The sequence below is a fragment of the Octopus bimaculoides genome, chromosome 2 (genome assembly GCF_046866305.1).
Source record: "Octopus bimaculoides isolate indiv1 chromosome 2, ASM4686630v1, whole genome shotgun sequence".
Lineage (NCBI taxonomy): Eukaryota > Metazoa > Mollusca > Cephalopoda > Octopoda > Octopodidae > Octopus > Octopus bimaculoides.
The window spans coordinates 121,952,522-121,966,886 of NC_142929.1; the positions used below are offsets into that span (position 1 = coordinate 121,952,522).

At 31.2% G+C, this 14,365-nt stretch overlaps 1 protein-coding gene across 2 annotated transcripts in view; it reads right to left on the reverse strand.

Moving 5' to 3' along the window:
* LOC106875300 (uncharacterized) overlaps nt 1–11,649 on the reverse strand; it is a 61,453-nt gene extending 49,804 nt beyond the window's left edge. The window contains exon 1 of one of the 2 annotated variants that reach the window (XM_089347609.1): nt 11,385–11,649. In XM_089347609.1, the coding sequence (XP_089203735.1) occupies nt 11,385–11,594 (210 nt within the window). In that variant the 5' untranslated portion in view covers nt 11,595–11,649. The remainder of the gene's footprint in view (nt 1–11,384) is intronic. The other variant, XM_089347608.1, reaches the window with a different exon arrangement.
* Between the last annotated feature and the right edge of the window lie 2,716 nt (nt 11,650–14,365).

Consider the following 14,365-nt stretch of genomic DNA (forward strand, 5'->3'; position numbering starts at 1 on the left):
ATTAAAACTCTATAATCTGAAGTGGATTTTTCTATTATTAGTTACTTAAAATAAAGGATTCTGAAGTGGAATATTCCAGTATTTCAATGTAGAAACATAGTGTACAATACTTTCTAGTTCCATCAGTCATCTGCAAGATCTTATGTGTCACATGTTATGTTGAGCGCACTTGGATCTCATTGACCAATCTCCTCGACGCTCTACTGTTTTGCATTATCTCTACATGGTTATTATATTTTTTTACATATGTGTCCTCCAGCAATAATGGCAAATATATATATATACTACAAGATCTATCTCTTCTTTTGTCTAGTTTCTATAGTAATAGTTGACGTACAGCTACATCTTTTCTTCACGCAAATTTAAGTCTGCGTTGTTTGATGGTTTCTTTTAATAGCGGCATATTTCCACATGTACGTGTAAAATCTTGTTCGGTTAACAAGATCTTACATTAACATAAAATATAAAGTTCTCGAAAACAAATTCACTAGTGCTACTACTACCACTACTACTACTACTACTACCACCACCACCACCACCACCACCACTACTACTACTACTACTACTGTTACTACTGTTGCTGCTGCCACCAACACCACCACTACTACTACCACCACTACCACTGCTGCTGTTGCTACTACTAGTAGTAGATGATGACACATATACTTCACCACTATCCATACACACTCCCTACACACACAGACACACACACACACACATTAACATACACTCAGATAAATGTGCAGATTGCTTTTATTGTATATATGTGCAGGCGGTATGCCAGAGAATGTTGACCTTTGTCCATTTGCCTGTCTCCGTCTTTCTGTCTCTGTCTCTCTCTCCACCTCTCCCTATCTGTCTATATACCTGTCTGTCTCTTTGTCTTGTGTGTATGCATGCATGTATGTATGTATGTATGTATGTATGTATATACCTGTGATTTGTGTCACTTCGTTATTTACATATATGATGTTGATATGTACACATGCACATACTGAGGCAACCTTATATTTATATATATAAATATATATATTTATATATAAAAATATCCAAACTCCTTCAAAAACATTAACTGAATAAAAACTCGAGTGTATGATATGGGATCAAACATTTTGTTTTTAATGGTAAAAGTACTTTGGATATATATAAATATCGTCAAAAATATGATTTAAAAAATATGCTCTAAGAATAGATATTAGCCATGTACACACACATATACACATGCATACATACATACATACATACATGCATACATACTTACATACATGCATACATACATAAGTACCAGACTTAAATACTGGGGTCGATTCATTCAACTAAAAATCCAACACGGTCACAATCTAATGACTGAAACAAATAAAAGATAAACGATATCTATCTATCTCTTTCTCTCTCTCTCTCTCTCTCTCTCTCTCTATATATATATATATATATATATATATATATATATATATATATATATATATATATATATATATATATATATATATATATATATATATATGTATATATATATATATATATACTTTATTAATAAAGCCGCAAAGACATCGCAAAAACTGTTACTCAGAGCTTCACGTTCCCGTTCGTCGGACACTCAACCAAAACTGTCCGACGAACGGGAATGTATAACTTTGAGTAACAGTTTTTGTGACATCTTTGCAGCTTAATTTTTTACACCTTGTTTCACATTTGTGAGCTTACTATGATGTGTATGTATGTGTGTGTTTGAAAAAGGAAAAGAATGACTTCACTGGTAGTTCTAATCAATTTAATTTTTTAATAGTATAATTTTACTGTTTGGTTTGCCAGATCTGGTAAGTTCTTTGTTAACTTCGGTGAGAAATTCTTTTCAAAGATTCCTTGTTAACTTTTCTGGAGAACCTTCTTGCATTCGTTGGTGGCGATTGTCAAACTGATCTCAGGTTGTGTTGTGCTGTGTGGTTCTCTATATATAGATTTGGATGTGTCTGGGGTGGGGTTAGGGTTTGTTAATAAGTGTAGGACTACAGGAGTGTTGATGAAGAAGAGCTGAAAGAAAACAGTGAATGGTAAAAACAAGATAATTGATTAAGGATGGAGTTGGGAGGTGGTGGGGTGTTTAAGGAATATTTTATGAAGGTCTTGCGAAGGTGCCGTCCTGCTGGTTCCATTTGGATAGTTGACCTTTGATAAAAAATATAATGGTCAAATGTTTTTCAAATTCTTTTCTTATGGCTCAATCAACTATCTTCATTTTATAAAGTGAAGTTTCAGTCATTTTCTATTTTAAAGATGAGTGTGTTTAGTGGTGGTGATGGAGGCGGTTATTAATGAGGTGTAAGATACATGTCTTTTGATTAAAAAAAAAAGGGATAATAGCAGAGAGAAAAAGAATAAGGTTAATTTTGGAATGTTTGTTGATAGAAATGTATTTTTAATATTGGTTTGGGAGGGGAGGTAGGGGGGGGATAATGCTAGCTCCTTCCTTTGTCAGCAAGTTTGTAATGTTATCATCATACAATATTTCTTTAATCTCTGTCCAAGTATAATTACTCACGTTTGATTTAAAATAGAAATATCCAGTGTTAATAAGTCATGTAAGTTATCAGCATATAATATTTTTCAATCCAAGAATAAATACTCATATCGGATTTAAATGTGAAATAGCAAGTATTAATAAGGCAAGTTGTTCCAAAAATATCCACAATATGTATTAGAATTAGTTTATCAAGATATAACATTTTCTAATCCCTATCCAAGTAGAAATAGTCACATCGAATCTAAATGTGAAATATCGAGTGCACTGTAACTAATTTAATTAGATCCATTCCACGAACAGCTATTTGAATAACTAATGTCGATATCTCTAACTTATGTCACTGGAAAATTGAACTTTAAAATTTACAACGTTTATCCTATAAATTGAAAGATGTCCTACAGTGTATATTGCCTAAATGACCGAATGAATGAATGTAATAAGAGTTTTCACCGGGCGTGCGTCCGCATGAAGAACTTTCGTTATTTAAAAACGTTACTGTTTCTTTTTCTTCTGAAAATTACATAAGTTGTGTGTAACATCGAAATTTAAGTTTTACATTATAGTAATTCCAGTTATTTGCGAGGTTCCCCTGCGAACTTGCAGAGGCTTAGCGCCGGCCCTGCTATAAAAGAAGTTATGGTTTAGGGTTAGTATTTAGCGAGTATGTTGTTATTGTAAATATTTACCAAATTTTTATCCAGTCACAATTATGTTTATCAGCAACCAATCTTTGTGTGAAAGTGTTGGTGTGAATGCACGCGCGACAGGACCGTACACAGAAATTTTGTTTCAGAAAAGTACTTCTTTATATACTTTGCTCTCAGTTCATTGGATTAATCCCAACAAAATACTACAAGCTTAGTCACTGACTCAGCACTTATGTTTGTTGTTCTTCATTCCAAAATAAAAACTTTAACATACTTCTAAAATGGAACTTCGTCCATGTGTATCCGCATGCGTATATGTGCAGGTGTCTGTGTGTATGTGTGTGTGTGTGGGGGGGGGGGGGGAAGAAAAACAATTACGGAAATGTATTCATAAAAACTGTATCAAAATAAGTTATCTTTATGTACCATCTTTGCAATTCTCCATATAAATGATAGCAAAGTGTGAATCAAATAAAAATAAAATCCAGGTTCAGTGATAGATCGATCAAGTTAGTAAAGTCTTATCGTTTTTGATAGCAACATATTCTCTCTTCTAATTAAATACCGAAAAAGATCGAAAATTCCACCCTCTCTTTTGCAAGAGAAATTAATTTTGGCGGTAAGGACTAAACCCCTTGTTTCATTATCACAATTAAAAAGCATTTATCTTTACTTTAAAAAAAAAGAGGTTCGGTCATAGTCGTATGACGGAGAATTATTCAATATCGTGTTTGTTTCTATCAGAATCGTTTACCTTTAAAGCGAAAAATAAAACAAAAAAAAACCGACGTATACGACAGGTATATAAGACATTTCTCTGTTCATTCGCATAAGGTGTAGAAATTGGTGCGCGCGCACACACACAGAAATTTTCCAGATATTTAGCTGCTATTTTTAGCAGTTCATTTTCAGTAGTAGACAATGGGAAGAGGTGGTGAGGGGTGTATGGATCAATTTCGGAGTTCTTCATAGAAAATCTGAAATTAAAACTTTTTTTTTCCATATTCCCAATCTCCGTATTTTTCCACATAGATTGAAAAAAAATTTGAAAAAAAGTTAATTTAAAATTTGGGAGGAGACATTTAAAATTTTGAAGACAGTGTATTTTGCATATTCGGAATCTCCATCATGGAAAACATAAGAATCCGCTGAAAAAAGTCGGAAGGGTCGTGTGAGGTGGGGGCTAGAGCCCTCTATATGGGTAAGGGCCAAAATTTAACCCACCCCACTCCTAGAACATTCCTCGAGTAATGAAAAACATTCATTCCAAATTTGGTACAGATTGATCCAGCGGTTTTGCATACATACATACATACATACATACATACACACACATACATATATATATATATAAACATACACACATATATATATACACACATATGTATACACGCATATAGCCAGATACATACATATATACACACATTTATATCCACACATATACAGATATATATATTTTCTAGTTCATACTTACCCATATATTTGCACATGCATTCACACCTGTATATTTATATATACCTACATACACATGCATACGTATACACACATATGTATACGTATCTGTTCACATATACATTGGGGTTGGTGGGAGCGGGTTTTGTGAAATGGTAGTGTACCTCCGAGGGTTGTTCTCTTCAACGGTCGAAAGATTGAATTTCATCCACTTCTATTTGAATATATCTATATTTAAAAAAAAAACAAAGCAAGAATCACGCTATTGGGGGGATGGAATATCATTATTTTTTTTCTTTGTGTGTTCAGTAGTGGTCTGTACTTTCTAATGAAGAATTCTTCTTTATATTTCCGGATATTTCCTTTATATTTCCGGATATATATATATATATATATATATATATATATATATATATATATATATATATATATATATATATATATATATATATATATATATATATATATATATATATATATATATATATATATATATATATATATATATATATATATATATATATATATATATATATATATATGCATGCGCAGGAGTGGCTGTGTGGTAAAGTAGCTTGCTTACCAACAACATGATTCCGGTTTCAGTCCCATTGCGTGGCACCTCGGGCAAGTGTCTTCTACTATAGCCTAGAGCTGACCAAAGCCTTGTGAGTGGATTTGATAGACGGAAACTGAAAGAAGACCGTCGTATATATATGTATATGTTTGTGTGTCTGCGTTTGTCCTCCCACCATCGCTCGACAACCGATGTTGGTATGTTTATGTCCCTGTAACCTAACGGTTTGGCAAAAGAAGCCAATAAAATAAGTAGTAGGCTTTCAAAGAATAAGTCCTGGGGTCGATTTGTTCGACAAAAAGGCGGTGTTCCAGCATGGCTGCAGTCAAATGACTGAAACAAATAAAAGAATATATATATATATATATATATATCCCAGTATTACCCTAGATATTAAATATACATGCGTAACGAACGCGACTACAGTGCAAATGCACATCAACAGTGTTCCACACCCATCATATACAGATACTGGTACTTCACAGCCCTCACATGAAGGAATTCTACATTATAAACCTCACATATATGTATCTGTGTGTGTGTGTGTGTGTGTGTGTGTGTGTGTGTGTGTGTGTGTGTGTGTGTGTGTGTGTGTGTGTGTAGATACATACATTATTCATCTATTTATCTATATACACATATATATACACGCACATACACACTCCTCTACACATCCAAACACTCCCTCCACTCTTACACCAGCAACAGTGACTGGCATTATGTTAAAAAAGAACGGTTATGTATCAGTTTACTGCATTAATGTAAATGTATATACTGCATTGTAGTTATAACAGGATGTGCAATACTATTTTCAACGCAGACTATGTATGTATGTATGTATGTATGTACCATTACAACGTGTAAATCAGAAGATTCGCCAACTGATTGATACATTTGTTGTAGGATATAATATCAAACTACAAAACAAAGACGATGTTGTTACATAAATTTACTGAAGGTTCCGATCGTTTTGAATGGCTAGACAATTGCTGTACATTGGTTTGCATGCATAATTGATCGATTAATTAATTAATTAATCAATTAATTAATTAGCTTTAGTCATTCTAATTAAACCCTAAATTTATTATGCTAGATTTTCAGAGTTCCCAACAAGCATGACGGATGTGCGGTTTATAATTCAGAGTTATAAAGTCAATAACACACCATCCAGATAATTCCGTAGATGGAGGTTGTAAAAAACAAATAGACAAAATATAGTCAAAATGCAAATACACAGATTATCCATGTATTTTGATTTTGTTTGTAACTATATCTATGGTTTTATTTTTGTCTGTAAACTGCTGGGAATGACATATCAGTGGGTATGTATTATGAAACTGAGTGTAACAGCAGGGGCATTTAACGAAGAACTTATTTAAACAATCACCCGAGGAAGTGCAATTTACACCTTGGATGTAAACAACGATTGCACATCTCACCTATAAACTACATGTATAAGATTGTGTCGAAACAAATTGTAGTGATTTTAAATAAAGAATGTCGCCAATTCTGTTTTCTTTCATTTGTTTATTTATATAAAATCTACAGATACTATGAAATTCCTGATGTATATCCAGGAGCAGGGGCACTTCCACTGTATGATGACAACAGATAGCCAATAAGTGTGGACAAGCTTTGCATAACATTCTACAAGGTTTTAACCTGAATCTTACTAATATATACATATTTGTGTGTGTGAGTGTGTGTGCGTGCGAGCGTATATATGTGCGTGTGCGCGCGCTTGTATATGTGTATGTGTGTATGGTTCGAAAGAGTCAGGTTCCTCCCGCTGTCATTTTGTCATTTATTCAACCATAATATAAATAGTATGACATAGTAAAAGTGTCCTTATATATATTCAAGACTAGCATTTTATAATAAGCAAGGACAATATGATTGGTGGTTGTTGTTGTTGTTGCTTAGCCCCATGACGGCCTTAACTGACCAAATATATGATCATAAGTGTTTCTACCGACCCTCGCAACTTTCATCTAGACCCAAAATGTCTCAGACTCCAGTGTTTTTATTTTAAATGCTAGTGCAGCGCATTGAGTGAGGTTTTGGCTGCTTTTTCTATCAGGAAAAACAATCATTGTTAATGTTGGCAATACTGCTAGCCTAAACTTTTGACCGTTCATTCCTGTCCGCTCTCAACAGTCAAAGAATAATATACGTTTTGTGTATGCTGATTTTTGCAGTGTTGTGCCTTTAATATGGCTTCCATAATCAATCCTCTAGTTTTGTTAAGAATTCTGTATAATGCAGATGCAGCGGAATTGTGTCATTGACCAGAAATATCACGAAACGATTTCACTCTTCATTAAATAGAGAAATATCCAAAAACTGAGTTTTCATACGTTTTTAAATGACTAAAATGAGTGTTCCACGATGTAATTTTGTTCAGCTACAACGCAGTCTTAGACCAAGCCACTTGTCAAACAAGTACAACACCGAAATCTATATAACTAACTGTTTGCATTTTTAATTATTCGTTTATTTTTATAGGATTGATGGCGCTTGATTCTTATCACATTTGCATGACAAAGTGTGATAGCTTTCTTGTTTGTAATTAAGTTTATTAAATTCACAGATCATTTGCTGCATATTCACAGATTTGCAGGAATGTGGGTTGTCATTAATAAGGAAGTTTTCAATGTTAGTGTTTTCATGTCTGAGTGCAATACATTTTGTTTTGCTCTATAACCTTTTGATAAAATATTCATATAGTGTCATGGCAAGATTGTATTTGTTCAAGTAACATACTTTATTTGTCGTTTCTTTATTTCAATAGGTCTTGTGTCGAATTTATTTGCTGCGTTGTTCTGTGGCTGGGTCCGTTAATTTGTTTCTATACTTGTTTGTTGAATAGTGTCTATAGATCTCTTTGCATGGCATTTCGTTTGCGGAGGAGGATTTGAACTTTCTTCAAAGCAGTAATTTCTCCATTGGCGTTTTATATCTGAGTATTTAAAATACCAATGAACTTATACTAACTCCATTTGTAAGTCTTTAGTATAATCCTATACGGTGTATCTCATTTTTATCTTAATATTTATATCTTGAAATTACAATTTTTAATTATACTATTCAACATATTAAATATTTTGACAGAGTTGTTCTGAAGGCCACCCTTTAAAATCTCGAAATGTACACTATATGTTTATTTTGCAGCATCACGATTTTTTCTATTGTGACAGCGTCTCAAATAATTTCTATTAAATTTTCTCAACAAACATAGCATAGCTTATTTATTCATTAGAATATGAAGCGATTCCATTGCAACTTAGGTCTCTCTACTTTCGTTCACATACATGTAATATGGAACGAAAGTGGGTTTGAAAAATGGAAACGAGAAACCCAAAGAAGTGATCGAGTGAAGTCTAAGCTTTGAATAAAAGAATACACACATCACGCGCGCGCGTGTGTAAACACGACCACTCAGTTACGGAGCCTTGTACCCAAGAAAATCTTAGCGTAAGGTAGAGTTTTGTAATGCGAATCCTATTTTATCATTGACTTCCAGACTATATAAAGGTCAATGAAGGTATTTCGATTGATAGAACGCTACGTTACAAGATTTTCATGGATGCAACACTTTTGCAACGTTGGCGATACCTCTATTTAAGAAAGAGAAACAAAAGTATCAAAAGCAGCGACAAAGTGAAGCTGAAATTTCATGTGCGTGTGCGTGCGTGCGTGTGTGTGTGTGTGTGTGTGTGTGTGTATAATTATTCAAATTCTTCATCTGAAGAAGGAGCTGGTTTCTAACAAAGATACAAAGCTCAATCTTTGGAATGTAGATAACGAAAACAATGTGACATTTTGAACTTGAGAAAAGTCTTGCATAGCTTTACTATTCCACTTGCAGATTGTATTTTGTAATGTGCGAATCAGTTGGTTGATTTCATTTTCTGAAAATCCAAGCTTATCCAGACTGAGAGTTAGGCATTTACTTACAAAACCAAGTGCTCCAGTTATTATTGGCATAAATGTAAATTTGTAATCCAAATATAGCAGCTGGCAGTTTTGAAGCAGTTGTCTATAGTTGTCTTCTTTCTCTTTGATTTTCATGGATGTCATTATTCAGTTTTATTTCAAGATTTTTTGCCAATAGAGAAAGAGTCGGTTTCTAACCTAGATACAAGAATTCTTCATTAGAATTTCAACATGAACATTTTTCTATGTATGTATATATGTATATATGCAAATTTATATGTTCTGTTTTATGTGTGTATTCTCATGCATATAGTTGCATGTCTAGACATGCTCATATATACTTAAATGATAAACTTCTGGAAAGTTTTACAAATTTTAGAATTCCAGTGATGGCTTTGATCTGTAGTCTTCGACTCAGCTTTCTTCTTTCTGGTTTTGAGAAGCCTAATTTCTCAAAATTAGTATTTAGGCAGTGTGTTACATATCCCAGTACCCAAAATCATTTTACTTAGAGTCAACTTAACACATTCCTTGTGCACGTCCTTTTGTTGTTTGTTTTCGTTAATTTTATTGTTCGTTTATTTGGTTTGACTATATACATACATGCATACATACGTACACACACACACACACACACACACACACACACACACACACACACACACACATATATATATATATAAAGTCACACTATATGGATTCAAATAATCCGGTAGTACTCATGAAAAATCTCCTTAATGTAACATTCTACAAAACATATAGCATATTTAGTACGATACAAGGGAAAAAGATAAAGAGTGTATTAAGTCATAAATGAATGAGAAATAGTTTGATGACATTACTTACAAGTCTGAAATTGCTTACATGTCTACATTAATGCAGACATGTAACTTATTTGTTATTAAATTATAATGTAAATTTTCTACATGTTCTTAAGTTACGAAGCAATTTGTTATGATATTTGAATTTTCTTATTGCTATATATATATATATATATATATATACACATACGCACACACACACACACGTACACAAATATGACAGGCTTCTTTCAGTTTCCGTCTACCAAATCCATTCACAAGTCTTTGGTCGGCTCGATATTATAAAGAAGACACCGGCCGATGGGCCCACGCAGTAGGAATGAACGCGGAACCATGTGTTTGGGAAACAAACTTCTTACCACATACTTACGCCTGCGCCCATATGTGTTGTGTGTGTGCTTGCAAGTGTTTGTGCATTTGTGTGTGTGTGTGCGTGTGTGTATGTATGTGTGTGTATGTGTGAAGGTGCATGTGTATACACACACATGAATGTATGCATTTTTTTGCATCCCCATATATATATATACGGATAACTAATATTTTAAATATTTGAATTAATGGTGGAGCACTTTTGTAATAAATGTCATTCATATCTTTTGAATGAATTATGCCATGGGAAGCACTTGTATGTCTATTATTTATGCATGTATATATATATATATATATATATATATATATATATATATATATATATATATATATATATATATGCGAGTAAAAATAAATACAAAAAAAGGTGGATTTTTTTGTATGATTGTGTACAGAGGAATATATTATTTTGCTTAAAAGAGTTCCAACACTGTCTGTTTTTTATGTTTTATTTATATTCCTGCAGAACTAATGTGGGGTATAGAATATGGAATATACAATATATAATATGATATACAATATACAATATAAAATAAAATAAAATAAAAATGGATGGCACCATGAAAGAAAGTATTGAATGTAGATGAAATATTGAGTGTTCAATATAAAGGATCAAATATATAAATATATAAATATAAATATATATATATAAAGGCGACTCGAGTTTCAGGGCTATTTCCCTTCGTCATGGCCGGTATGACAGACTGTGTGTGTGTGTGTGTGTGTGTTAGTGTGTGTATGTATATAGTGTGCCTATGCTCAGACACACACACGTATATGTTTATACATATATATATTTATGCGTACGCGCGTGTGTGCGTATGTATGTGTATATTTATATTTAAAAACGCCACATGTTTTTAGTGATGAATGATGTAACTGCTCTATGATAAAGAACCCAAACTAATGACGATAATATAATATAGCCTAATGAATACAGTTTAGTAAAATCTGACACCTACCATCTCGCTTGATAGAAATAGCGATGACAACGTAAGAAAGATTCACAAGCAGCAAAATTATATTTAAGATTGAAGAGAATAAAAATAATTATCTCTTGCCTGCTCAAGATGACCTCTTGCATCTTGTACTCTCTCCAGATCTGTTATCTTATGCGTTTGTGTCTGAAAACTGTTGATTTCTCGTAGAGCTTTTGTCAGTTGGCCGGAGGTGACTAGATTAGTTTCTTGCAATTGGATCACTTGTTGCTGAAGTTCGGCTATGGTGAGAGAACAAAGAATTAGACAATGTAAAAGTAGTACATGTAGCATAGACACATAGACACACACACACACACACACACACACACACACACACACACACACACACACACACACAAACAAACACACACACACTCAATGTTTCCTTTCTCAAATTCGACATTGTCAACTTCGTCAACATTAGTTTCAGTCTCGTTAGCGCTAGCCTCAGTTTCATTATTGTCAATCTCGATTCCGTTATCGTTAACTGAAGTTTCGCCATTAGCATTAATTTCATTATTGTCAAATTAAATTTGTTTGCCAGCGGTATTGTCCATCACCTATCATGGTCAACCAAAGGAAGAAAAATTTCAAATGAAGTTAGAAGAATAATTATATCAAATTACGTTGAAGGTTGTACAGGAAGTGAAATTACTTCTATATTAGATATTCTTCGAATAAGTGTTCAAATTATTGTGCAAGTAGGAAAATCGTATTGAACAACGGAATCGAGATGGTTTTCGAAATAGTAAAATTTCGGAATTGTAAAAGTTTACACAAGCCACATTTAAAATGCTTCGACATGGTTTTGAGCTTCCTATTAGAGTCTGTTCAAAACAAGCGTTGATAAATGCCTTAAAAGTCTCCATTTACACATTCAACTGTGTTGTATAGTGATATCTGAAAGAGCATTAACTTCGAAAAACATTACACGGAGAATATGTTATGCCAGAGAAGTTCAAGATATTTTGACAGGAAAGTCCGAGAGAAAAATTTTGTTTCTGGTGAAGTTGGTTTTATCATTTACATGAGATGCTAAATATGGTAAAGCAAAATTTGGACCATCTCTTGTGAAGACAGCAGCTAGATTGCATTCCCGAAATATAAGGATATGTTGTGCCACGAACAAAAATTGGGCAAATATCAACATATTTCTTAATTGGATCAACTTGTACTCTGGAGAATTGTACCCTTTAGTCAATGCTGCTTTTCATAAGAACAGGGAAGTTTTTTAATTACGTCAAAATTTCATTCCGTGAAGTATGATTTTTACTCCCATATACATCCCAGTTCAACCCTATTGAAAACATCTTTATAAGGAATATTGGGGACATAATTATTTTGATCGACAGTGAGCTGATGTGATTAACGAAGATGATTGTGCCGGATTTTTAGGAGTACGTTAAAAGGAGATAATGAGTAAAAGGTTAACTGACATTATTTATCTCTATTTTTGTGGTGTTGTATATATAGCATAGTATGGAGTCTTTCATTTAATGTACTAAAATGTAAATATAATTAATGTAAAGTAAGGTGCGACAATATTTGGTAATACTTTTCAAAGCATTCCTTTTACATCCTTTTACAATTCTGTGAAAAGGAATGACTGGTGCCAATGTCATTTCATAAAAAAATATTCGCTCAGTCTTACAGATATGACATTTGAGTTGACCATAATGTAATTGAGATAGACGACAATAACGAAGCTGCCGATGACGATTTTGAGATTGACGTTGACAAGGTTAATAATGTCGAATTTTAGGGCAAACTTGCAAACAGATATATATATATATTTATATATATATATATATATATATATATATATATATATATATATATATATATATATATATATATATATATATATATATATATATATATAAATATATATAAATATATATATATATATATATATATATATATATATATATATATATGCATGTATGTATGTATGTATATATATATATATATATATATATATATATATATATATATATATATATATATATATATATGCATGTATGTATGTATGTATATATATATATATATATATATATATATATATATATATATATATGCATGTATGTATGTATGTATATATATATATATATATATATATATATATATATATATGCATGTATGTATGTATGTATATATATATATATATATATATATGCATGTATGTATGTATGTATATATATATATATATATATATATGCATGTATGTATGTATGTATATATATATATATATATATATATATATATGCATGTATGTATGTATGTATATATATATATATATATATATATGCATGTCTGTATGTATGTATATATATGTATATATATATATATATGCATGTATGTATGTATGTATATATATATATATATATATATATATATATATGCATGTATGTATGTATGTATATCTATATATATATATATATATATGCATGTATGTATGTATGTATGTATATATATATATATATATATATATATATATGCATGTATGTATGTATGTATATATATATATATATATATATATATGCATATATATATATATATATATATATATGCATGTATGTATGTATGTATATATATATATATATATATATATATATGTATATATATATATATGCATGTATGTATGTATGTATATATATATATATATATATATATATATATATATATATATGCATGTATGTATATATAAATATATATATATATATATGCATGTATGTATGTATGTATATATATATATATATATATATATATATATATGCATGTATGTATATGTATTATATATATATATATATATATATATATATATATATATATATATGCATGTATGTATGTATGTATATATATATATATATATATATATATATATATATATATATATATATATGCATGTATGTATGTATGTATATATATATATATATATATATATATATATATATATATGCATGTATGTATGTATGTATATATATATATATATATATATATATATATATATATATATGCATGTATGTATGTATGTATATATATATATATATATATATATATAT